Raw genomic sequence first — 25,651 nt, 5'->3', positions numbered from 1 at the left:
TTTTAAAAAAATATGCTGGAGCAGAGGAAAGCTTTTCCCCAGGTCTTTTGCTACCTGTATTGATGGGAATAAGAGGAGAGGACCAATTCAGTGGTTTCTGAAGAACCTTACAGGTTCAGGAAGCACAATGTTCTCACACAAAATTCCATTGAAAGCATTACAACAAAGTCTTATAAATGTTCTTGTTTCCTTCCACTGATACATTTTGCTGTAGGAGGAGGACTGAGTTTTTTGAACTTGTCAACAAAGGTGACTACAACTGGAATGTTAAGAGCCAGCGGGAGATATTTCGGTAAGTGAGGCCTCTGGGGTTGGGTATGCAGCACATTTGTTTAACAAGATCGTTTTGGGAAACTAGACTATCTGCAGCAACGGAGGACCATATACTTTACAGGCATCTGGAAGTTCAGAGCTAGCCAGCAACACTGCTTCCTGGCTTGGGATCTGCACAGCTATTGGCCAAAAGGGTCTCTCCAAGACTAGCGATCCCTCACCAGGATGTAATGCTTAAATCACCATGGAGATTGCTGTCATCACACTGAGTCTTTAACCTCTGCCAGATGTCCCTAGCGGCCCTGGGCAAGAGTGTGGAGACTCTTAATATGATTTCCATGATTACTGTGGTGCACAATTTTTGTACAAGTACTGTTATGCTTTCCTCTTCTGAGTGATTAGATTTTCCAGGGACTGTGCCTACCCAGTTTGGTTTCCTTTGGAAAGATAGATGACAGCAGGCTTGTGACATTTTTGCAATATTTGGGTTTATTTACGAATATACAAATCAGATATAGGTAGCGGCAGAAAGCATAGCAACCCTAAAAGCAGCAAATCTACTGCCTCGTGTCAGATGTCCAGTAAGGAAACCAACAACCACAGTTTCTTCTTCTTTTTTTAGCTTGAAGCATACTTACTCTCCATCTTTCTCAGGCTGCAATTTATCTGTCTCACTGAAGCAAAACCTGATTCTATTGCTCCCTCTCACACACCGCTCTCACATTTATAAGATCCTTAGCTGGAGCCGGGGAGGTCTGCCACTTACCTTGCATGCGGTTTGGTTTCTCCCATTCAAAAGTCAAGGAAAATTCAACTATTTACTGTCTGCTGCAGAATGATTCTCCCTGGTAAATATGATGCATTCTTCAGCCCACAGAATGACTATGTCACACGACAGACTTACCCTGGGAAGAGCAACCAGAACATTACGAATATGTATACCATATAGCAGCATAACATGAACAAGCTCTTGGAAATCAAACTAGGGCCTGCCCAAGATGTTGGTCCATGGCCACTTTTGTTGCAGAAAAGCTGCCTCAGGGTGACAAGTTGAGTAGCAGCAGGAGAAATTCATTTCATTTCACCTTTAAAGAGACATTTACAGAAATGTGTATGTCTTGAAGCAATATGCAAACCGAATCACAGCTATCCTTGAAAATTCGCACTCCAGTGAATTTTGCAACACAGTTCTGCAGCCCAAGTAATGTGTGCTAAAATTCATATGTTAAGTGTCCATAAATGCATATATTGGTGGAAATAACACATTAAAATGTGTTGTGTTAGGGAAAATGGCATTGCAAAACTGCATTATATTAGGGAAAGTTAACATTAAAACGTTATATTAAGATAAATTCTCACTAAAATGCTGGTAAAGCCATGAAGACTTAAAAATAAATAAATCAAAATGGTGTTAAGAAGAAGATTGGAAAAATGAGAGAGAAAACAGGATTTGCCGATTTGCCCCTTTCCAGCAGCAGAGTAGAGTGGGCACCTTAATCTTTTCCCACCCCTTGTTTTTCTGCTGCAGTTCCCTCTCATTCCACCCCCATAGCATTCTAGACACATACTTTACCTTCACAAAGCTGCACTCCATGGGGTGGGGCGGGCGGGCAGTGGCATAGGTGGGGAGCTGCAGTAAAAAGGGGGGTGGGAGGCAGATGGGTTAAGCATTCCTTCCTTGCCCATCTAGTTTTTGCCCAAAATTGCTGCCATGCGAAGCAGCTCTTTTGTTACAGGTATCGACAATTAACATTTAGCAAAGCTGCAGGTGGGCAACCTGGGGTTTTTTTAGTAGAGGATTCCATTCACTCCGGGGTACCCTGTGGGAAGGGATGAGCACTGCCAGAGGCATCAGCGAGTGGGCCACCCATTTTTTCTGCCAACCCCCCCCTCTGTGTGTCAAGTCCTTTGTACAGTGATACCTCTACCGTACTTATGTTCACCTCCGGTTACGTATCCTACAGGATATGTATGCGGCAAACCCAGAAGTTTTTTTCTGGGTTTCGCATGCGCAAAAGAGCTCTACCGCCACATGTGCATGCGCAGAAACAGTCCCTCCAGTTGCAGAAACCTCAGGATCCGACTGAAGCTCCAGAATGGATCCCGTCCGCAACCGGAGGTACCACTGTATAGCTGAAAGGACAGCCCTGATGTTCTCTAGTGTTATGTGTAGCTGTTGTCACAGGCAGGTCTTGTGCCGCCCACAGTGTCTGCTGCACACACATGCCCCCCCTCCTCCCACCGTGCACACATCTCTGCTCTCTACATCCGCCCCATCAGATCTACCACTCCCAAGGGCATCCTTGCACAGTTCACCACAACCTCTACATCCACCAAGAAACTTTTGTGAAAGAGCAAAGAAACATCCCGGGAGCTTTCTCCTGTAGGCACACATGCCGTTTATGAATGGAGCTATTCATGTGATGGGAATGATCCTTGTGTTTTAGTGGAGGCATGGGTCGTTTCCTGTTTTTCCATATCATTTCACTCATTCCCAATTTTAGAGCCGGGGCAGTATATATGCCACATCTTTTATTTCCACTGTCCTTGTTCTTCATTTGAGCTTCCTCATAGTTTTATCTGCATCATGTCCTGTACATAAATGCTTTCTCCAGCTGAATAGTTCCTTTCTCCCAACACTTATAAAACATAATTGTAGCCAGGTATTAAACTACAGTGAAACAGTGTAGTCCTTACTGTAAATCTTGGGGTTTTTATTGCAGATGAACCGTAGAAACTGCTTAAACAGTGTCTGGAATGCCTCTCATGGTTATAGCTTTTCTCTTACCACGGTAGTCACTTATAAGTAGGCAAATAGATTAGCCCAATCTGTATTTATTGTGTAATAACTCCTTTTCTTACATCATGGCAGAACCCCAGCTGCCCTGTATATTATAAATATTACTTTATTAGTCAAAGTGCAGCAAAATTAGTAGTTAGTCCGTGGTGATACATGTTTCTTTTGTAGCACTCAATGGATAGCATTGAAAATTCATTATCTGATGATCTATAATGCATTAGCTCTGCTATATCTAATGGCATTAAAAACGGCGCTGACTCTTGAGATTCAGAGATGTGCTGTCCCTTCTCTAAGGGAAAAAGTTGCTAATTCTGTGTTTAAAACAAGTTATGTAGCCGAGGCACATTTGTTTAGGAAAGCAACAAAAGGTTTGTTCATCTTGTATTGTTCATTTCTGTTTTTCAGATCAATGCTAATGACAGCCTGTGACCTTGGAGCTGCGACCAAACCGTGGGAGATTTCAAGACAGGCAAGTCATGATTAATAGCAGGGCAAGGAAGAGGAGGTACTGATGCAACTGTTTTCCCAGGAACCTGACATAGAAGGGGCCAAATATGCAATCAATTTGCAGCAGCATTGCTGTGTTTTAAAATAACACAGATTTTCTGCTGGGCATGGTCCTGTTGCCCAATGTTTTCGTTGTTCATGTTTATTTGATAGCACTGAGTCTTTCTAAGGTGTCTGAAGAACACCTCTGATTCCATCATCAGAGCCACAAGATTAACTCTTCCACTGCATATAAAATCACAGGAATGTAAGAGGGGACGTTTTCCTATTTTGTTCGACAACTCCTGAACCACCTTCTTACCACAAAATGTTGAAGGCAAAATGCTAAGTGTGGATCATTGGAGGAGAGCTTCAAAACTCGACTGTTTGGGGAAATAGATACCTAGAAAGCTTTGCACACAGTTGGCAATATTTTTTAATATTTTTAAATATAAAAATAGATTTAAAAAGAACATTTGGGCCTGAACAAACGTTTGTAAAAGGTTCCATGTATTCATTTCCAGGGCATCCCCTCACTCATCTTTATAATTTGATTAGCTTCCAACTCTAAAAGAGACTTGTAATTTAATCCATGCCATCTAAAATCCTCATTGATATATAGCTTATTGATATTAATGTCAAATGGTTGATATCACAGAGGAGAAATACCTACTGCCTGCCCAGGAGTGTCGTGTTCTCTCTCTCCAGAATATAGCATTGAGTGACATTTAACTCAGAGTACACCCATTGCAATTAATTGACCTAACTTATTGTAGTCATGTGCATTAATTTCAGTGCGTTGATTATTAGTAAAACTTCATTGAATAATACCCGATGTCTTTGAAAAAGAACCCATTTTCAAATACCCACTTTCCAGGATTGTATTTACTGTACTTCATTTCTCATTAACGTTGACATTCTTATAATCAAGATTTAGCTCCATATGTGTTGTACATTCAAAGCATCCTGAGTAGTGTGTTTAGGGTGCTGGGAATTGTAGCTCTGTAAGGGATAAACTACAGTTTCCAGAAATGTGATTTAAATGTATGGTGTATGTACTCAGCCCACATGTTGGAAAAGGGGGGGCACCTGGCAAGGGGGAAGGCCTGAAAGCTGACCATTAGGCAATGTGTTCTCCATAGGATGATGGCTTCGGATAGTACTGATCGTATAAGCTAGAAAACCATTAAATTATGCTACTCGCCATTTCAGATAGTATATGATCTCCAATACAATTTTCAACACATAGTGTGCAATTGTGCACACATTAGGAACAGAGAGAACATCAATAGCCAAGGGGCCAACATCCCTTGCTGTCTGCATCCCTAGATTTTTAGAAAATGATACTACATTCGGGTTTTGTTTTTTGTTTTTTTAAAAGCATATTGTTGTAGAAACACCACCTGAAAATCCCAATTAGGATTAACTTTGCAGAAGAACATTGCATATTTCCAGAAGTTACTCATATGTATCCTTAGCTTTATTTCAATTAGATTTATAACCTAACCCTTTCTGAAGGCAAATTAAATCAATGAAGTAGATAAAACATTACAAAAGTGTTGAAACATTCTTAATCTCTTCTTGTAATTAGATGTTCGTGTACAACCAAGATATATGTAGCTGACTCTGAAGTAGAATATTATACACACACACACACACACACACACACACACACACACATATATATATATATATATATATATATATATATATATATATATATACATGCACACACACACACACCGTATTTTTCACTCCATAGAACGCACCTGACCATAGGACACACCTAGTTTTTAGAGGAGGAAAACAAGAAAAAAAAATATTTTGCTTTCTTGAATTGTCCTAGGCATAGCAGCCAACTCCTAGGGGCCTAGGGGCCTTTGCCCCCCCCCCAATTAAATATTTGAGGAAGCTTCTTTTGCAAAGGTGGCAAGCTCCATTTGCCTGCTCTGACTGGCAACAGCTTTCCAGGATTTCAGAGAGCAGTTTTAACTAGTTCTGCCTGAAGATCCTGGGGGTTGAATCTGGGAACTTTTGCATGGAAAGAACGTGCTCTCCCACTTAGCTATGATTCCCCCAAAACACCCAGCCCTCGGGGGGGGGGGGGAAGTTTCGTGAGGGGCTTATCTGTGAAGTGACTCCATGCATACATCACATGGCAGTGGTAGAAAAAGGAAACACTTTGTTTTGAGTTCTGTGGCTAAGCTTATATTCAGCCACCACCAGGTTATGAACACATGTTTTCAAAATGACATTTATTTATCCAGTTAGAGCTTGGTGCCGTTTATTTATTTTATCCCATAAAATTTATACGCTGCTTGATTGTTAAAAACACACACACCAAAGACACCTCAAAGCGGTTTACAAAAAGATAAAATAAAATCAAGAAATTCACAACCATTCTTTAAAACCTACAAAAGTAGTTCAGATACTAAAACAGATTAAAATTGCCTCAACCTTCTAAGCACCTGGGTAGGTTTGTCTTAACATTTTTAGCAGGCACCGAAAAGAGTACAGTACAGTACAGTGAAAGTGCCTTCTTGATCTCAATGGGCAGGGAGTTCCCAAGTTCAGGTGCTGCCACACAGGTTCTTAAAAATGCAGAATGGGTATTACGCGGCACCTGTAAGTAGTACCAATTTTTGCATTCCTGTTTCAATTATCATTCTCCAAATGCAGTTAAGGAAGACTAGCTCCAGTCTGTTAAATCCATGCAAATTGTAGTGTTAAGTGGTTCAGAGCAGAAGACAGAAGTGAAACCTGTATTTCAGAAGTTAAATGGATCAGAAATGTACAGAGTTGAAGCAACAAGCAGAGAAGCTAGAGTTAACAGCCAGATTCCCCTGGTACATGGGTGTGCCAGTTCCACCCAAAACCTCTGTACCTGGTATATAATCCCAACAACCTTAAAATTATTTGGGTGCCTATTCTGTTGGTACTTATTGGTTAATGATGAGTAGCTTTTAAACTACAGTGGTACCTTGATTCTCAAACTGAATCTGTTCCAGAAGTCCATTCGACTCCTGAAACCATTCAAAAAGCAAGGTGCAGCTTCCGATTGGCTGCAGGAGCTTCCTGCACTCAAGCAGATGCCACGTCAGATGTTTGGCTTCCGAAAAATGTTTGCAAAACCGAAACACTTACTTCCGGGTTTGCGGCGTCCAGGAGCCGATTTGTTTGTCAACTAAGCTGTTCGAGAACCAAGGTACCACTGTATTAAAATACTTCAGCTCTGAGTCAGCAAAGGCTGCAGACAACCATATATTTAAAATTTGGCATGTTCTTCTGGGTTTCACTCAGGAAATTTGTTAACAAATAGTATAGGAAATCCTAACTGATTATTTCCTATTTGTTTTAGGTTGCCGAACTGGTAACAAGTGAGTTCTTTGAACAAGGAGACAGAGAGAGATCTGAGCTCAAACTCACTCCTTCTGTAAGTTCATCACTCATTTTAGAGTTCATTGTAAAAATGAGAACATACTGTAAGAAATTTGTTTTTGTTGCTGTGTTGTTGATGTTAAAATACAAATGTGAAAAGACACACAAGTATATAGCAATTAAAACCACAGAGTGTAAAAAAATTAATTGATTAATTAGTACTTTTCTTGGGTCTTGAGAGACAGCTGAGTTGAGCTGCATAATAAATGGGATCCCTTACAAAAAATTGGCATCTGAAGAAGTGTGCATGCACATGAAAGCTCATACCAATGACAAACTTAGTTGGTCTCTAAGGTGCGTGCTACTGGGCCTAGGAGAAACATTCCCAGTGAATAAAACAAAGGAAGAGGAAACAGTTTCAGTTTTCTAAATAGATTCTCTGTCCCATAATGACACATTTTCTTGAGAAATGCAGCCCATACTGATCATTCACTAAGGCTTCAGTCCTAAACTCACTTACCTGGGAGTACTGATGGACCTCTCAATTTCAGTTTCTCTCGGTTTCTCATTTTTCCAATCTTTAAGTTTAGTTCTCCTTTGCTTTTTTTAAAGTCCTAATGAAAATTCATCAGCATTTTTCCTAATATACAGATTTTTGCATGCCATTTCCCATAATAAAATGGATATTTACATGTTCTTTTCACTATTTATGTGCATTTTAATGCACCATTTCCCATAATAAATGCTCTTTTTGCCTGGAAAAGTGCACTGCAAAATTTGGAGGAGTGTGAATTGTGAAGGATAGCTGTGTAGTATTCCAGAAAGTGAGAATTACCTAGGTAGTGAACCAAACGGAATTTCTCCCCCATCTCTAACTGGAAGCAATGCCCCTTGAATTCAGTGACATGTATAGACTTGCAGTGCACATTTTCCTCCCAAGAGAAAGAAGAGAAGTTGGGGGGGGGTAGTTGCATGTCTTTATCATTGTCCTCCTCCTCCTCTCTTCCACCTGCAACATGAATGCTGCCAACAATATGGTAGATTTGTTTGATGTTAAGGAATTACATGGCATAACAGTCAAATAAATTAAACTTACATATGCTGTAAACAGGGCCAGAGAATAAATGGTTTGTTTTTCATCGTAGACAAAAGATAGGAAAGTGTTCATATAGATTGATTATGGTTTTCAAAAGCATTCAGTTTGTACCAATTTGATCCTGGATCCAAAGCGTTGGGATATGAAGCAACATCTGTAAAATACTGCAGAGTAATAAACCATGACATATCCCTCCACTCTCAACCTCACATTCCCTCCCGCTCTTTCAATTCAGGCCATTTTTGATCGGAACAGGAAAGATGAACTGCCTCGATTGCAGCTGGAGTGGATTGATAGCATCTGCACGCCTCTCTATCAGGTAATTTTACATACCGCTGCTGCAGAGGTGGAAGGCTGGCTGAGCCCTGCCTCTCTGCAGAAGGGAGAAGGGAGATGTTATGTAACAGCTTTGCAGGAGGTTTCGACCTTTCGATCTTCATGAGGGCTCGCTCATTCCGCAGGGCAGGGAAAGAGGCCGGAGCGTTTCTAATGTCGTAAACTAAATGTGTGCCTATGAGGCCCAAATCTCTATCCTCTGTCAGTAAGGAAGAGAAATAAAATAGCCAAGTAACATGGACGTAGCCAGGATTTATTAGGGGGGGGGGGGCAAGCATTATGTTGGGTGGGGCAGAACCAAGTTATCTGTGACGCAATTGGTCAGTGAGTTAAGTATTTTTATTTATTTACTTGATTTAGGGGAGGCAGCTGCCCTCACCTGCACACACCTGGGCTACACTCATGCCAAGTAACCCACCTATCCCTGGCTCCCTCATCTGCACATTTAATGCTTTAAAGACCTTTTGCACATATTAGCTCTGGTCCAAAGGTTGCAGGGTTATTCAAAACAGGAGCTCCATGCATGCCAGTTATAGAATTGCTGCTGAAACTTGGTGACTATCTCAGACAGTTCTCAAATGCATCACAGAAGAGCTGCTGTTTAAAGCAGGAAGCACAAAGCCCCCACTGCAGGCACCCATTTATATGGATAAGGGGACTCTCTGACATGTTTGGTGTGGATGGACACACACACACACACACACACACACAGAGAGAGAGAGAGAGAGAGAGAGATTTCAGTGGTTCATATGGAAGTCCTTCACTATTGAGCTCTCCCCATTTAGACCCTCACTGTACCCTGTTGACTTAACGTTCAGCTGACTTGGCTTTATAACGTATGGCTCATCCTTATAAGTTTAATACAATTATAACTGGTAGCTTCAGATCAAATGACAATTAGGCACTGAATAAAGTTGTAATAAACATATTATTAAAAATGGATGCCACATTTTAGATAAATTCAGGAAGAAGTTAGGAGGGGGGAAATTTAAGAAAACCATTGTTTATTAAACCAGAATAATTGATTTGTTAGAGCCAGAATTTATTTGTAAGCAGGCTGGGCAAGAAAAGCATCTCAGGAGGGCTGTGTGAGAGGGCTGAATAGGAACACTAAGAGCATCACTTAGCTCCAAACTTGCAGGAGTTATCTGGGCAACAGAGGCTCAGCTTTTCTTTTTCCTTCCTTCCTTCCTTCCTTCCTTCCTTCCTTCCGTCCGTCCGTCCGTCTCTCTTTCACTTCTCTCTCTTCCTTCTCTCTCTCCCCCCCCCCCCCCGGCACTCTTTCTTTCTTTCCATTGTCAGAACTTGAAGTTAATGCCATACCAGCCTTAGGGGTAAACAGAGAACTAGATGTCACAGTCTCACACTGAGTGAGATGCTCCCTGGAATATAAAGCTGAGTCTTAATTTCCAGGGCAGCCATTGCATCAATGATGCATAGAGGCACTGTAAATCCCATTTATGCATGGTTAAGAAGCCTAAGTTAGGACATCATGATCAAGACATCTCCACTGGGATTCTTCCCTCCTCCACACAAATCCTACTTTTAATGGTAATAACTTGTCTAAACACAGAATGTAATAGTTACAGTAGCATAGCATGTTGTGCTTGTGCAAAATCTATGGTCCTTCTTTCTTTTCCTCCCTCTCTCCCATTAGCAGATAAATACTTGGATATTTGCGTGCCTGCTGACAGTATAAAGGCATTTACTACCAGAGAACAGCTTTCTCTGCTGTTCTGTTATCTGGCGCCATTCCTTCCTTAGTTTCTAGAGTGCTTATTATCAATTATGCCTCATCTTTGACACTATTAATGACACCACATATTACAACAAATGTAGTAAGGTCACACACAAAATATTGTGTTTGTGTGTGTGTGTTTGTGTGTGTGTTTAAAAATGTTAGTAGCAGCTGCAGGGAAGCCTGAGCACCATAGGGACTGCAGAAGGTAGACAGGGAGAGTTTAATTATTTTCCTGCTGCCATGGTCCAGGTGAACAACTTCTCCAGCTGCTATTTGCATCAGAAAGGATGCTCCCATTGGTGCTGCCATTAGTCCCAAGTAGCAGCTTGAGGGGAGATTTACATCAGGACCATAGCAAGGGAAGGGTTTGGGTTGGACTACAACTCCCATCACCCCTGCTCATGCATGGGCAGGGATGATGGGAGTTGTAGTTCAACAACATATGGGGACCCAAGGTAGGGAAAGGCCGGGTTAAACCATGCCTCCCCACCTGCTGCAGTCCCAGTGCTGCTCAAGCTTGCTCACAGTCACTATTAAAAACAAGCAAACATGCATTCAAGGTACAATGAGCCACATGCAACTAAGGAGTTCCACAAGTGGGAGCCAGTGCAAAGGCTCCTGCTAGCAGAACGGGGCTCCCCCCACTGCACTCCCCCAAAATCATCCCAGTCTGTCTCTCTGTCTGCACATCCCATTAAGAGAACAGCTGTATGTTGTGCTCTCCCTCTCTGTAATTTGTTTTATAACTTGCCTCAAATCCTGATGTCATCCCTGCATATTTTGCTTGACTGATAATGCACAATGTGATATTTCCAGCTACGTGTTGTAAAGTAGCACAATGGTATAGGGATGTATGCTTATTTTTTAAAGTAGTTGATCACCTACACACATTACTTTATTATTTTATACATTACTTGATTAGTTGTTGTTCCTAATCCTGCATTGTTCCTGGCCAGCCTCTCTTTTCTCGTACCCCCGTGTTTTTTTTGCGGAGATACAAATATGGGGTATATTTCTGCTACATACTGCTTTCAGAATGTGTTGTCCTTTAAAAACAAATGACTAGGACAATGCAGTAGATTTAAGCAGACTTGCTTGGAAACAAATCCATTGGATTAAGTTGAACTTGGTAGCTATGCTTAAGATCAGGGGTCAGCAAACTAAGGCCTGTGGGCCAGATCAGGCCCAATTGCGCTCTGGATCCAGCCCGTGAACGGTTCTGCAATCGGCACGATCGCCATTTCCCCCCAATTTTTTGGGGGGGTGCCATTTTTTGCGATTTTTTTTTATCCTCCCTCTTTCTTCCTGGCTTCTCCCTGTCCTGCGGAGGAAGGGGGTGGGGCTTTGATAGGAATCCTCCCTGTCCGCCTCTCCCCATGGCCGTGCTGTGGGCTGGAGCTTGGCATACCTGCTGGCCCTGCGCCGCCCGCCCAGGAAAGCTGGCCCAAAAAGGAGAGGAGGCGCCGCCGCCGCCACCACCGGCTCCCAACTGCAGGCAGAGGAGGAGGTAGGCAGGGGGAGGGGCTGGGGGAGAGAGAGAGGGAGAGAGAGAGAAGCCCCCTCCACCGTGTGCACAGTCTGGCCCGCCACTAGGGCTGGGGGACGGCGAACCAGCCCCCTCCCAAAAAAGTTTGCTGACCCCTGCTTAAGATTGTGTTACACGAAACTGAGACAGCTAAAATTGAAATAATTTATGCTAGTTTGTTGCAGTAATTATTTTACATATGTTGTCACTCGGGTTTTTTTCATTTAATTTTCTCTTTGCAATGCTTCCGTTTCCCCCCTCTACCTGTGTAGATATATACCTGCCATCTCAGAATAGCACTACATGCATCTGATGAATTGAACTCAAGTCCATAAAATGTTATGCCATAATAAATGTGTTAAGTCTTTAAGGTACCACAAAACTCTACACAGTTTGTGAAATAACATCAGTTAGGAGTCCTTCCATTCTGGCAAGTCGCTTATCAAACAAATATGGTTTCAAATTCATCATTTGGTAACAAGGATTTTCTTACAGAACTGGGAAATGCATGCAACTGGAAGAGAAGCATTCATTTCAATGTGCTCCAGTATGTTATAGTTACAGTCCAAAATGTCACACATGGAATATACATGGGAATTATGGTTCCAATACTTACTAGTTTATTCTCAGCTTGTTTTTTCTTGTCGTTACCTTCATTTGCTAAAAAGTCTTTGCTTTTTCTGTTGGATAGGATCAGCTCCTCCTTTGTAAGACTTTGGAGGAAATGTGTGCATTGTTTTTATGCTTAAAATGATGAGTGTCTAAAATGTGGATATTTTTGTGTCTTCTTGATCTGCCTTGAACATAAAGTTGATTATATAGAAGGTGCCAGATCAGTGCAGTAAGGAAAGGCCCAAATTCAGTGATCAATCGAAGTCTGAGAACATGGGTTATTGCCAAACAGCTGCAAAGCAACAGGGAAGGCCACAGCATGCAGAGAACAAGTGGGTGGAAGAGGTGCTTAACCTTTCTCGCTCTCTGTTTCATTCCTCTACAACTTTGTGCCCAGTCACTTGTCCCTGTGATGAGGTAGATATACGTTGAACCCGAAATGTGGCAAGAATTGCAGTGGTGGTGGTAGGTTTGCAGGGGGAAAGGAGCAAGCAGAAAGAAGAGGGTTAAGCACCTTGTCCAAACCCACTGCTTCTCTGCAGCAAATCAAGTGTGTCGCCCCCTCACTTTGCACCTGTTTGGCCCTAAACAACACAAATCAAAGCAGTCTGTTTGTTTGCACATAGTCAAAGGGGCATCTTTATAGCTGTTTTGATTTTCTCTAAAATTCAGTTATAACGAAGCGCTTCACACACAAGGGACAGGAGTCTTCTTATGAGAAATGGAAGATAACAAAAGAGGCTAAAAAGAATCCCAACCTATTACCATTCTGCGTTGTTAAGCAGAGACGGCAACCCCATGAGATGGAAGGATACAGAGGTCGGAGGCCAAGCACTCTGCCCTTGCCTGAGTAAGAATGTGAGCAGGAAGTGTTTTTGTGGGAGACACCCAGAGCATCTTTGCTTCTGTAAGTGCTCTGTTCTCTTTTTGGAATTCCAGATGGGATGCTCCTTTCAAGGATTTGAAAGAGCCTTCTTAAATCCCCGTGAATGCAGTACAAAGGGTAAAGGAATTGGCATTGCTTCATCTCAACCCTCCAGGGTCAGGTTACATTTGTCACTATATGTCTTCTTAGTACTTCGTACATCAAAACACAGAAGGAAAATGAAAGTCCTCGGAAACATTCAAATACGATATACTTGGAACACAAACAAAAGGGCATGCATAAGGGCCTCAGCAGCTAGCAAAAACGTTTTGATGTCCTCTCTAGCTTGTCATCATTAAGCAATAGATTATGTGTGACCCTGTAATTAAATGACTCTGTTGGGTAATGCCAACGGAACACAGCAGTTGTAACAAGTCCTCTAATTTATTCACAATATGCTCAACGAAAAGCAAAATGCTTGGGGGTGGTAAATGTCCTGCTGTGAACCAAACGGGCAGTAGGCAACATAGTGCAGCAAATACATTTTGCCTTGGATGCTGATTGCACTTCTGTGCCCTCCACAATCACTTGTGCCAGTTGTTCAATATCTGAAGAAGCTGAAGAGGAGCATTCCTTAGCAAACAGGACGTGAAAGACGCCTGTGACAGAAGATACAAAGCTTAAGCATTACAAATGGAACTCTTGATAATCAACTTTTCACATATCTTCATAAGCAGTTCCCACGGGCCTGGAAAATGCATGCACCTCCAGGAACTACATGTGAACGGTGGCATCAAGATCTTTCTGTCTCCTGGAAGTGACATCAACCAAGATAGGGGGTGGAGCTCCAAAAAGAGGCAACCATGCCTGGCCAGATCTGGGGCAACCTTGATTACTTCAAGATTTCTTTAATACCAATCAAAGCAAACAGTTTGAACTACCTCATGTATGTCCCAAGAGGGTAACAGGGTTATAAGAGAAAGTTTGTTAAGTTTCTCTGGTTGCCAGTGACGTATGCAATTGAACAGTGGATTTGAAAGTTGGTTTTAAATCTGGTGAGCCTGATAGTTGATGAGACTATACAGGTGAAACTCGGAAAATTGGAATATCATCGAAAAGTGCATTTATTTCAATAATGCAACTTATTATTTTTTCTTTTTCTTTTAATTTTTACAAATGCTTTCTTTTGGAAATTCCACAGTAATAAAACAAATAGTTACAATAATACAAAAATAAACATCGCTATTACATTTCATTAATTACATTCCATTTATAATTGACCCGCCTAACGACAAATAATTACAATTGCAACAAAGAAAGGCTTGACATATCTTGCTTTGCATATCATGCATCTATCTCATATATTGGTTTTACCTTTTAAGTTACATTAAGTTTCCCACCCCCATGATGGATTTGTTTTGTTACATGAATGTTGAGGTTCTTTTCTGTTTCAGAAGAGTGGAAATGGTTTGCATAGCCGGTACGGGCCACAGGACAGAACTGCTGGATAATGACTTCAGCTCCAAAGCATAATACAGTTGTACCTTGGAAGTTGAACGGAACCCATTCCAAAAGTCCATTCAACTTCCAAAAGCTCCTGCAGCCAATTGGAAGTCACGGAAGCCCATGTTGGACATTCAGGTTCCAAAAGAACATTCTGAAACCGGAACACTCACTTCCGGGTTTCGATCGTTCGGGAGCTGATTTGTTTGGGAGCCAAGGCATTTGAGATCCAAGGTATGATTGTATAGGTTGGAATAATAGGTTGACAAAAGGGTGTAGCAATTGGGATGTTTTCATTTAGTGAAAAGGCAAGTAAGAGGTGACAATTAGCTGAGCAATATGTAGAAATGAACTGAGAGGGAAAGGTGCCTATTTAGAACCTGAGGAGGCAGACTGAGAAGCTGGGAAATGTGTTTGAAAAGATGGCCGATGAAGTAAACCCTCCGTTCAAAAAACAAAACAAAAAAACTTGCAGCGGATCTGAAAGAAGATTAATGGATAATTTAACAGCTACTCAGTTTACAAGAAAGACAAAGAGGAAACTCTATTGCCTCAGAAAAGGGCTAGAAATGATGATGGATTGAATGCTTGCAGTAAGTGTTGAACAAACCGGAATCACAGCTTACATCTGGATGGCAAATTCCCAGCTGAGGGTAAATCTAAAGAACTAACTAAGGAAAAGAGACTGATATGGACTGAAGAGATTTTCAAAATCTGTTTAACAGCAAGGCAGCAAGTATTGATTGCTGTGTGGAAGTAAATGGTTAGTCATCTCGTGTTTTGCCCAACTCTCTTTGGATATGGTGAATTGCAGGAGCAAACAGAAGCCTATGGTTGCAATTCTCAAGCTATCTTTGCTAGGGCTACTTGCATAGGAATGGCTTAAAGATTGCTGACTATGCATTAATCTGAAGCAGCCACTCTTTGCAGACCAGGTTCTCAATTTTAATGAAGTTATTATGGAGCAACAAAATATTTGACTCACAAACATGGCGCCTCATGACCCGGGTACATATTTCAGTAGACGGTGCTCTTCAGTGATTTAACTTTTAGCAACAGGGAATTTGGTTGCTTTAATTCTGGCACATTTTTGGATCTCATTCCCATAACTATTATAGGTAACCAGGTTGCTTTCCCCCCTCTTTTTCATAGTGATATATAAGCACTTGCTCATTTTTGTTTTTGAGGATAGTCTCCAACCTTCTTTTGTACTACATGCAGAGAGAGAGAAAGAGCTACAGAGCAAGAAGGGGTAACTCTACCTAGAACTTACATTTTTTGGTGGCAACCCCAGGTTTCTTGTAACTTACTTCCATCCTTATAGTGGCCCTTTAAAAAAAGCTCATAATTTATCTGAACTGAGAAAGTTCCAGGGTCCTTAGGAGGGGAAATGATTCCCCATATATTCTATAGAATAACCTAGTCAGCAAAACACATGCTGCAGTCCAGTTTTGACTCTATTAACCTCTGCAGGAGTTTCACATGCTCACACCTTTTGTCCCCTTTGAGTTCCTCTAGTCACCAGGATCTCTTTCAATTGCCTCAGTAAAAATGATTAATTAGAACCCAGTGGGTTACTGAGCAGTGTGACTGTGGTGGCTTGTAGCTTTCTGATATTCTGCTCAGTAATAAAACAAAATTTATATGGTCTTATTGCACATACACACTTTACAAGTGTTAGATCTGCAGAAAGACGACTGTGTGCTGTTATCTTGTCAAAGCTCATGAATTAAACAGGCGAGTCTGAACTGGTCAATATTTGGATGGGAGCCCTGAAGAAAAATCTACATTGCAGCAGAAAGTTCTGCTTGTAATTCACTGGGTGACACACTGTTCTCTGAACCAGTTTGGAACTGGTTTTAGGAGGCAATGAGAGATGCTTGATTTATAAAGCTCTTAAGTTACAGGTGTCTTAACACTGTTGGGTAAAATAGCTCTTAAATTGCAGGATGTATAATACTTTATTCTGCATTCGTAAGATCTCATCTGGAATACTGTGTCCACTACTGAGTGCTATACATTTATGCAGACAAATTGGAAGCCAATGAAGATGGTCAGAAGTTTTGTAAACAAGTCCTATAATGACAGATTGAAGGGTGTACTTGCCAGTAACCTAGAGAAGACTGAGAAAGAATGTGATAACACCATTCAAATATCCGAAGGGCTTGTTACTTAGAACAGGGGGGGGGGGGACAAGCTCATTTACAGCATATGAATTCACCTCAAAGAATCTTAAGGATTCTATTTTGTTAACAGATGTTGGGAAATAGGAACTATTGTGAGGAACTCTCTCATTGCCTCCTAAAACCATTAAGCTACAATTCCCAGGATTATTTGAGGGGAAGTCATGTGCTATGCTTTAAAAGTGCAGTGCATACACAGATTTCCCCTCTGCTGCCTCAGAAGAAGGCAGGACTAGATGGGCTGAAGTTGCAGGAGGGAGCACGATTTCTGCTCTCATCCTGAAGCAAAGTTCTTAACCGGAGGTACTATTTCTGGGTTAGCAGAGTTTGTAACCTGAAGCGTTTGTAAACCGAGGTACCACTGTAAAGTATTTCTTTATGCGCCTGATTTGTGGAATTGGCTTGACAATGTGTAGTAATGGCCACTGATAGGATGGCATTAAAAGGGGATTAGACAAATGCATGAAGGATAGTCTATCAGCAGCCGTGATAGCTAAGCCTCTGAATCCCTGTTGCCAGGGAACAACAATGAGGGAGTACTTAATACCGGTAGCTCAGTGGTAGAGCACATAATTTGTAAGTAAAAGGTTCCCATTTAAATCCCTGGATTCTACAGGTAGGGCTGGGAAAGCTCCTGTCTGAAACTCTGGAAAGCCACTGCCCGTCAGTGCCAAGCTAGATGAACCTATGAGCTGATTCAGTATAACACGGGTTCCTGGGAGAGCTGCTGACTCCTTGCCCTGCTTGTGGGCTCTCCAGAAGCATATACCTTAGGACCAGGATGGTGGACCAGATGCAGCTTTGGCCTGATTCACCGTACCATTTTTGCCGCCTTATGCTTCCTGAGATGGCCCAGGAACGAGGTTCTCGTGAATCTTGGACTATATTAGCTTCCTCAGGATCCTCCAAGAGTAGCTTCCCAAATATGTTTCTGATTCATGACCCTAAAGACTTCATGTACCCAGTTCATGCTTCACATTTGTCCACACCGAACAGACTGCTTTTAAATGTATTGTGTGAACCAGTCCACAATGGTTCCTTTTTATGGAAGAGCTATAACCATTCATAATACCAAAGGAAGTTTCACTCGTGAATTTTTTAAATGAACTACCAACCAAATATAAAGTATGAATATTACAATGAAATCCCCCAGTTTTCTCTTCCACAAGCGCTTTTGTGCAAAAACTGCCTTACCTGTAATGACTTACCCTGATATTTGCATGTGTTGGTTAACGGCTGCAGTCAGGAAAAATAATTATTTGCCAATGGTAATTATTCACTGTCTGCGTAAAAGATCCTCAGTATGACTTACTTCTTTGGTATCATCCAGCAACAGTTAGATTTTGGAAACCAAGCCAAGCTCAAACTTGTCACATTTTTGTTAGAGTAGGGGTTGGGTAACAACTTTGAACCATCAGAATCCTTAAGGGAACGACTTAAGAGAGAAACAGGCTGCACAAAGCCAGCACTAAGCAACTGGCATTCAACAAAATGGCACACGATGCAAAGAGCTGAAGGTACAGAGTCTCAGTTGTACTGAAGCCAAAAGATCTGAGCAGCTCAGGAATAAATTGGCGGATTGATTCAGATACGGACAGGTGCTAAGAAAGTTATTTAGTAAATGTTCAAGGAATCTGCAGGGAGGGAGAGAAATGTGTTGCTTTTGAGATAATTTCCCAGAAGCTTCATAAAAGAAAATTGATTACAAGGATTTAATAAGTAAAAGAGAGCCAAGATATATAGTAATCAAATGAGTTTTTAATTACATCTCAGGCAGATATAAAATCCAAATAGTGTACTTTGTATCCAGAAAGTCTGAGAGTAATGCTTTGGTGGCTGAATTATTTTTAAAAGGCTAATTTCCATAGGAATTATAGTAGTCTGTTTAATTAAAAGAGTGAATCTGTGTCCCAAAGCCAAAGTGTATTAAAATGTACAAATAGGGCTTAAATATCAAAGCAGGCTCTGAAGAAAGGCATTTTATACCCTATACATAAAATCTAGCCTTCAGAGTTTTTCTAGTCCAAATGTCACCTGATTAATGTGCATAACAAATGATGGTATTTTTTAATTACACTATATATTTTATCACTATTCTATAGAATTAATTGCCTATACTTTACTTATGACTGAAAAATCAAAGACCATGGAAATATCCCCTTCAATTTATTTTACTCAATTTTAATAACCCTAAGGCAGTAAGGAAGAGCATTTGAGGCTGGCAAGTGTCCTCATTCTTGTTAGCTAATCTGAACACACCTGAGTTGCTAGGCTCTTTTAATATACATAAAAATGTACTATATGTATGAATGATAAAAGGCATGGTCATAATCAGTTTATGAATGTATGTACTGTATGCTTTTTTCCACAGATACATTTTTGCTCAAGGTGGTTTACTTTACTTGCATGATTTTAACTTGCTTTCCATTAGAGCACATTAAAGGTCAAGGGACCCCTGACCATTAGGTCCAGTCGTGACCGACTCTGGGGTTGCGGCGCTCGTCTCACGTTATTGGCCGAGGGAGCCAGCATACAGCTTCCAGGACATGTGGCCAGCATGACAAAGCCTCTTCTGGCAAACCAGAGCAGCACACGGAAATGCCGTTTACCTTCCCGCTTGGAGCAGTACCTATTTATCTATTTGCACTTTGACGTGCTTTCGAACTGCTAGGTTGGCAGGAGCTGGGACCGAGCAACTGGAGCTCACCCCGTCGCTGGGATTCGAACCACCGACCTTCTGATCAGCAAGCCCTAGGCTCTGTGGTTTAACCCGCAGTGCCACCTGTGCCCCCTTTTCTTCCAAGGATCCCATATAGTAGGAGTGGAGAACCTCAGGACCAGCAGAAGAATGCAGCCAGGCTACTCTTTACAACCCTTGGGACCCTCCTCAGGCCATATCTTCACCCACCTCTAGTGCTTGAACTGAGATAATGCCTGTTGCTTGTCTGGATGAAGGGGTGGGTGGGTGATTGCATTTTACTTTGTGGACACAGGCTTGCTAAACCAGAAGTGAGGAATCTGTGGTCTTGCTTATGGTGCTGGAGTCCAACTAAGGGGAATGGGAATTGGGAGTCCAACAACATTTGTAGGGCCAGAGATTCCCTGCTCCTGCATCAAAAGTTGTATTCTAGAATAGTACATATCAGCAAAAATACGCCATGTCTCATAAAATGTTCCAGAAGCGAACCTATCTCATAGAGCTCCAGGGAATACTGAACTGAGCAAAGATTCTATATTTTCAGTGGACTGAAATGAGCATCTAATAATCCAGTGATTTGTGACTCCTATTCTTCTGCTTTCTCCCAGGCTTTGGTGAAAGTGAACGGGAAACTGAAGCCTATGATGGATTCGGTGGTGGCCAATAGAAATAGGTGGGAGGAGCTGCACCAAAAAAGACTGCATTCCCAGGCAACCAGCACCACCGCCACATCCTCGTCGTCCTCTTCTTCCACCTTTGCTATGTCTCGGGGGGTTATAAATTAAGTCTGCACGTGTTTTCCTGCTGCTAGGATAGGAAGTGTCTGAAAGGCTTGTTTAAAGCTTAGTTGCGTCATTTTAAAACAAACAAAACAAATGCTTTGTCACGAACATGCTTAATTCAAATGAAAACAACTGGTTTAGGCCTTTTCTCTCTCCTGGAATTTCTCTTGGTCTGAAGGGAGGATCTGCAATTCTGTTGGTATCTGCAGTGACATGAGCAGCTTGGTGCAGCCTGCATTTGGTCAGCTTATTTCAAGCTGCTGTTTTGAAAGCTGACAAACATGGTCATAAAGGACTGGCGTAAATGAAGCTTACAGCTTAGTTTAATTAAGAGAGAGCATGACTGAAATTTTGTAAAAATGACTGAGGCATCTGCAAGGTGCTCGGGGGGGGGGGGAGAGAATAGTTTATAATAATAACTTGGGTTTGCACTAATTCAGCATTTACTGATATGAACCAGTTATTACCTGCACTTCTCATAGTTATCCTTTTTCTTTTTATTGTGCTTGAATGTTCAGAGAAGCCTGCATTGTATTTATTCTACAGAAGGGTTTTTTGGTTGTGTGTGCTTTTTTTACAACAAAGCTTCAAATGATTGATCAGGGTTTTTAAAACTGCCTGTCTTTGCTCTATTGAAGAGGAGATATGAACTTCATTACACTCAAAAAGACCAACCTGTTCTGGCTTCCTTAAGACTTTCGTACTAGCAATGCAGTTTGAATTGTTCTGCAGGCAGAAGCTTCTATAAAGGTAAAATTTCTGCATGGTAATTTGGGTTCCTTTAGAATTTTCTTTTAAACATTTTTAAAGCTGCTTTGCGCCCTAAGAAAAAAACCAATGGTATTTCATGAAAATTGCATAATAAAAATGAAATCTGTTGCCTTCTGGTAGAGAATTTGCACTATAGGATATGAACATGGCTTTCTAGTAGATTTTCTGAATCACATTAACTTTGACTATTACTGTTAAAGATTGGTGTGACACTGGAGTATGTCACAAATGGAGCAATGACTACCTCTGCTTTTTCCAGGTTGGTTTTAGTTTTAGTTTTTTTAACAATAACATGTTGGCCTAATCCATTATTGCAGCCAACAGAAATCAAGTCAAAAATTGCATGTACTGAGGATACAGTGAAAGTTTTGCATATTGTATGAAATCAGTGTGAATCATGTTTAATACCGAAATATATCAGTGGAGTTGCCTACACTGGAAATGAATGCCCTTTTATTTAAGGCACATCATATTTAGCAAAATTTCAGTACTGCTGGAATGGCATTGCTGCTCCCGAATCACACCTCTTCCCTAGTTAGCATTTGAATTACATGGCATGTTCAGAACAAAATTTTAAAAAATCCTTCCAGTAGCACCTTAGAGACCAACTAAGTTTGTCATAGGTATGAGCTTTCATGTGCATGCACACTTCTTCAGATATCAGGTATCTGAAGAAGTGTGCATGCACACAAAAGCTCATACCTATGACAAACTTAGTTGATCTCTAAGGTGCTACTGGAAGGATTTTTAAAAATTTTGTTTTGACTACATCAGACCAACACGGCTACCTACCTGTAAATGGTATGTTCAGGTTCATTTCATACAACCAGTTACATGTGTTGAGAATCTGGCTCACCACATGGAGAATGTGTCATGTGATTGCTTCACCAAACGACCAGACCCCAACTCTTATTTATGTGAGCTGGGTATTCACTGAAGAGATCAGGTAGCTTACCTGCATACAAAGCCACACAACTCACATTCTAAGCATGCCAGCTTGGACATCTGAACTGACAGGATTACTGACGGCTACCTGGGATTTTCCTGTAGGAAAATGGTGGCTGCCTGTACTTTCTGTTGCTATCGCCCTCCCAGGATGGTAGTATACATGGCACTGTCTTAAGTACTCAGAAGTATAGATTTTTGTAAAAGGGAGAGGGGGGTTCGGAAGGAAACAAACCACTTGACAAGAACCTGTTTCCAGGATTTCCAGAATGGGAGATGGCCGTTGTACCTATGAAGAGGAGAGTGGGGGAAGCAGAAACGAAAATACACAGGTATACTGTCAAGCTGTTAGTCTTTGGTCACATCACAGGAGCTGAGACACAAGTGCCAGCTGAACACAAAACAAAAAAAGGAATGGGAATCGGCAGACGAGAGAGAAATGACCTCTCTGCTCCCCATTTCCCCTTTTCAATCTTATTAACAGTAAGAATCCTGGAGGAAGAGATGGGGGGGGGTTGCACCACAAAGTTAACACACACACACACACACACACACACACACACACACACACACACTATATGTTTCAGAAGAGCAAAGGAATGAGGATCCTTTTTCCTGTGTCCATGCATAATAGTAAATGCTCAGGTTTTGAGGCTGTCAGCCCTCTCTAAGAGCTATATAGCACACCAGGAAAAGCCCCCCCCCCAAAAAAACCTTGACACATCCGCAACTACTCACCCTGAACTACATGGCAGGGGGCAGTGCATCTTGTGTGTTCTCTGCACTAAGACGCGCTGCACTTGCTCTCATTGAGGGCCAGCCCGGCCACTGTAGAAAAGGTGGGAGGAGTTGCCCTAACTGCATGTATCACCAGCTGCAGCATTCTACTTACCCATAGGAATGAATACTGCCCATTCAGTTATATGGGAGAAAGGAAAGGGCTACTTGTGTGAAGGACCTCTAATAACTTGGAACAGCTGTTGGATCAGATGGAGAAAACAGTATGACCTATATTACAGGGCTCAGGTATCCCACTTCTTTTCTGTCCTCTTGGACCATACCCGTATATTGCAGGCAGAGCAGCTTTTTAGCCTCATGACATGCAACTGCCCAACTCTTAAGTCCCCCCCCCCCCGCGCTCTGTCTTTCTAGGATATTCACTAATCAAAGGGAAATGTAAAGAGGCAGTTTCCCTGATGTCACAACAGTTGCATATAAGCACTTGTTGGGGTTTCTTTTTACGGTGGTTTCCTGGGTGAAAGGAAGAGTGTTCACCCTCTTCTAATGTAGAATACAGCAGAAACATTCATGGCTGTATTGTGCAGCTGCAGAGGGTTTTGTGTGTAAGCAGATAGAGCTTGTTGGCTGTATTATATAGGTATGTTGGTTTCAAATTGTCGCTAACTACAGTAAGCATCAAATGCAGACATGTCTGGTTTCTCAGTTGAATAGAGGTGCTATAGCCTTTACTCAATGAAACGTAGTTTCTGTCTAGCAATCTTAGCAAACTGAATGCTGCAATATGAAGCTACTGCTTGTTCTCTGTCAATGTCTTCTGAATGCATGCCAATCTGTATTGAATATACTTCTTATATTAGGATTTCAGAATCTTAAAACTGCCTGCGTTAAGAAAACAAGGTGCTATGTTCATCCACTTTTGAAGGGCCTGCAAACATTGTAGACTAATTGCATTGCAGAAACATCAGTGGGAATGAATCCTGAATTACGATGTTGCGGACACAGATTTAAGACTGGAGGGAGGAGCAGATATTTACCACCTCCTGTATAGCACAAAAGTTCACAAAAGAATTTTTGAAAATCTGTTTATATTACCAGATGATCTTCAAACCTTAATATTATTTTCTGTTTGTAGTAATGTTTGAAGAACAAAATGAACAATGTCATTTTAACAAAAATGCAAAACAGCTTAATTCTTTTGCCAAACAGCAGGCAAGGAATGGGGAAATCCATGTTACTTGCTACGGAGATGAATACTTGCACTGTCTGAACTTGTTTTTGTTACCTCTCCACTACCTCCCCTCCCCCTTTCTTCCCCAATAATAAATAAAGAACTGGGTTCGGCCTGCTTTAAACCACATAAAGCACATATTATATAAATAAGCCTTATGGCAAAAACAGACACTGTGATTGACTTGGTCCTGCTGGCAGCTACACAAAGCTTTCCTGAATTTTGATACGGCATATTGCTAAGTGTGACATAATTTATAGCACATAACCTACAGCTTCTTCCAAGGTTGAGTGTTCCCTCATTTCCTCTCCTTTTTATTGGCTTCAGCACATTGTTGCCCATGGCAACAGCAGTGGCGGTGACAGGAATGCAAAACCATTGCAAGCTGACACACATTCGAAGCCCTAACAATGTCAACCATCCATCACACAGCTATTTGTAATTGCCTCCATCTATTTCCGATGTCTTTTGGTATCTTTTCTATTGTGGATCAAAATTCAGAATCTGCTGACTAATACTGTGGTTCTGATCCACCCCTTCCCCTCACCTCCCTTCTCCTCTCCTGACTAATTTGGCTTTGGCTGCATTCATACATGATGCTAAACAGTGGTTTAACCAATGGTTTAACAAACCGTGAATCATCTCACAGACAAGCAAATAGGCCAAGGGTTTGTTTCCCAAAGCTTGGTTTATTTTCCAGCTGCTCTTGCCCTGTGCTTTTGTTGCTTAACAAGTATCGCTGGTAGGATGGCCAAACAGAACATTGCTTAAGCAAAGCTGCTGGGTTCAGAGATTATGGCAAACCATAGTTAAACAATGGTTCACAAGCAGACAAGAAACAATGGCTTACCTAGTTAGTTAGTTTGCTGGGCTGGGCTCACACATTCAAACAAACCATATTCCAGCTAAACAACCATGATTTAGAGTTGGGTGTGAACCAGGCCATTCCTACATACTGAAGGAACTTCTTGGAAGTTGGGAATCATTACAATTCTATATTGTAATATTTTGAATACCTGAGTTCCTTGCTGGATTTGGAAGTGGTTGTACTTGCCTAGTGCTTGCCAGATAGCCAAAACATTAAGTAGTGAGCCCCAGTTTTTAAATTTAGATCTAGAAATCAGATTCCCATCTTATATTATTCTATGATTGTAGACACCAAGAAGTAAATAGAGTAACCTGTGCAGTGAGTATATTAGATAAAACGTACAATATCATTGATCTAACAGTTGTATTTTCTGATTCAAGAGTGTACAATAACTTCCAAATACATGTAATTGTGGAAAAATAGAAAACAGTTTTCACAAAAGTGTAGTCCCCCCCTTCTTAAATGAGTGCAGAAAGAAGGAATGTCACTCATGAAACATATTTTATTTGCTGCTGCTTGTAAGTATTAATTCGGACACTGTTCATGTCACAGTTAGAAAAACCAGGTAAAATATAATGTGAGATTGTCCATATGAACAAAAGTAAATTGCCATTGTTGGAAAAAGGAAAGGAATACCATCCCACTAACTAGCTTGCGCACTGAACACTGATAGTAATCAATATATCCACTTTCATAATTAGCACACTATTTTCCCATTAAAATATTACTCACTATACATTATGCTTCAAGTTACAAGAAAGGAGATCAGGTAGAACTTTTTGATGGTAAGAGCTATTCAACTGTGGAACAGACACTCTCA

At 41.3% G+C, this 25,651-nt stretch overlaps 1 protein-coding gene across 1 annotated transcript in view; it reads left to right on the top strand.

Annotated features, from left to right (window-relative positions):
• The window catches only part of PDE11A (phosphodiesterase 11A), a 163,192-nt gene extending 142,026 nt beyond the window's left edge, over positions 1-21,166 (top strand). The window contains exons 16-20 of the mRNA XM_035112278.3: positions 215-292; positions 3,479-3,542; positions 6,918-6,992; positions 8,269-8,352; positions 20,105-21,166. Of these exons, the coding sequence (XP_034968169.3) occupies positions 215-292; positions 3,479-3,542; positions 6,918-6,992; positions 8,269-8,352; positions 20,105-20,281 (478 nt within the window). The 3' untranslated portion in view covers positions 20,282-21,166. The remainder of the gene's footprint in view (positions 1-214; positions 293-3,478; positions 3,543-6,917; positions 6,993-8,268; positions 8,353-20,104) is intronic.
• The last annotated feature ends 4,485 nt before the right edge of the window (positions 21,167-25,651 follow it).

Source organism: Zootoca vivipara, chromosome 1 (assembly GCF_965207765.1).
Source record: "Zootoca vivipara chromosome 1, rZooViv2.hap1.1, whole genome shotgun sequence".
Lineage (NCBI taxonomy): Eukaryota > Metazoa > Chordata > Lepidosauria > Squamata > Lacertidae > Zootoca > Zootoca vivipara.
The sequence above is the reverse complement of the archived record's forward strand: the minus strand, read 5'-3'. Positions and strand labels throughout refer to the sequence as shown.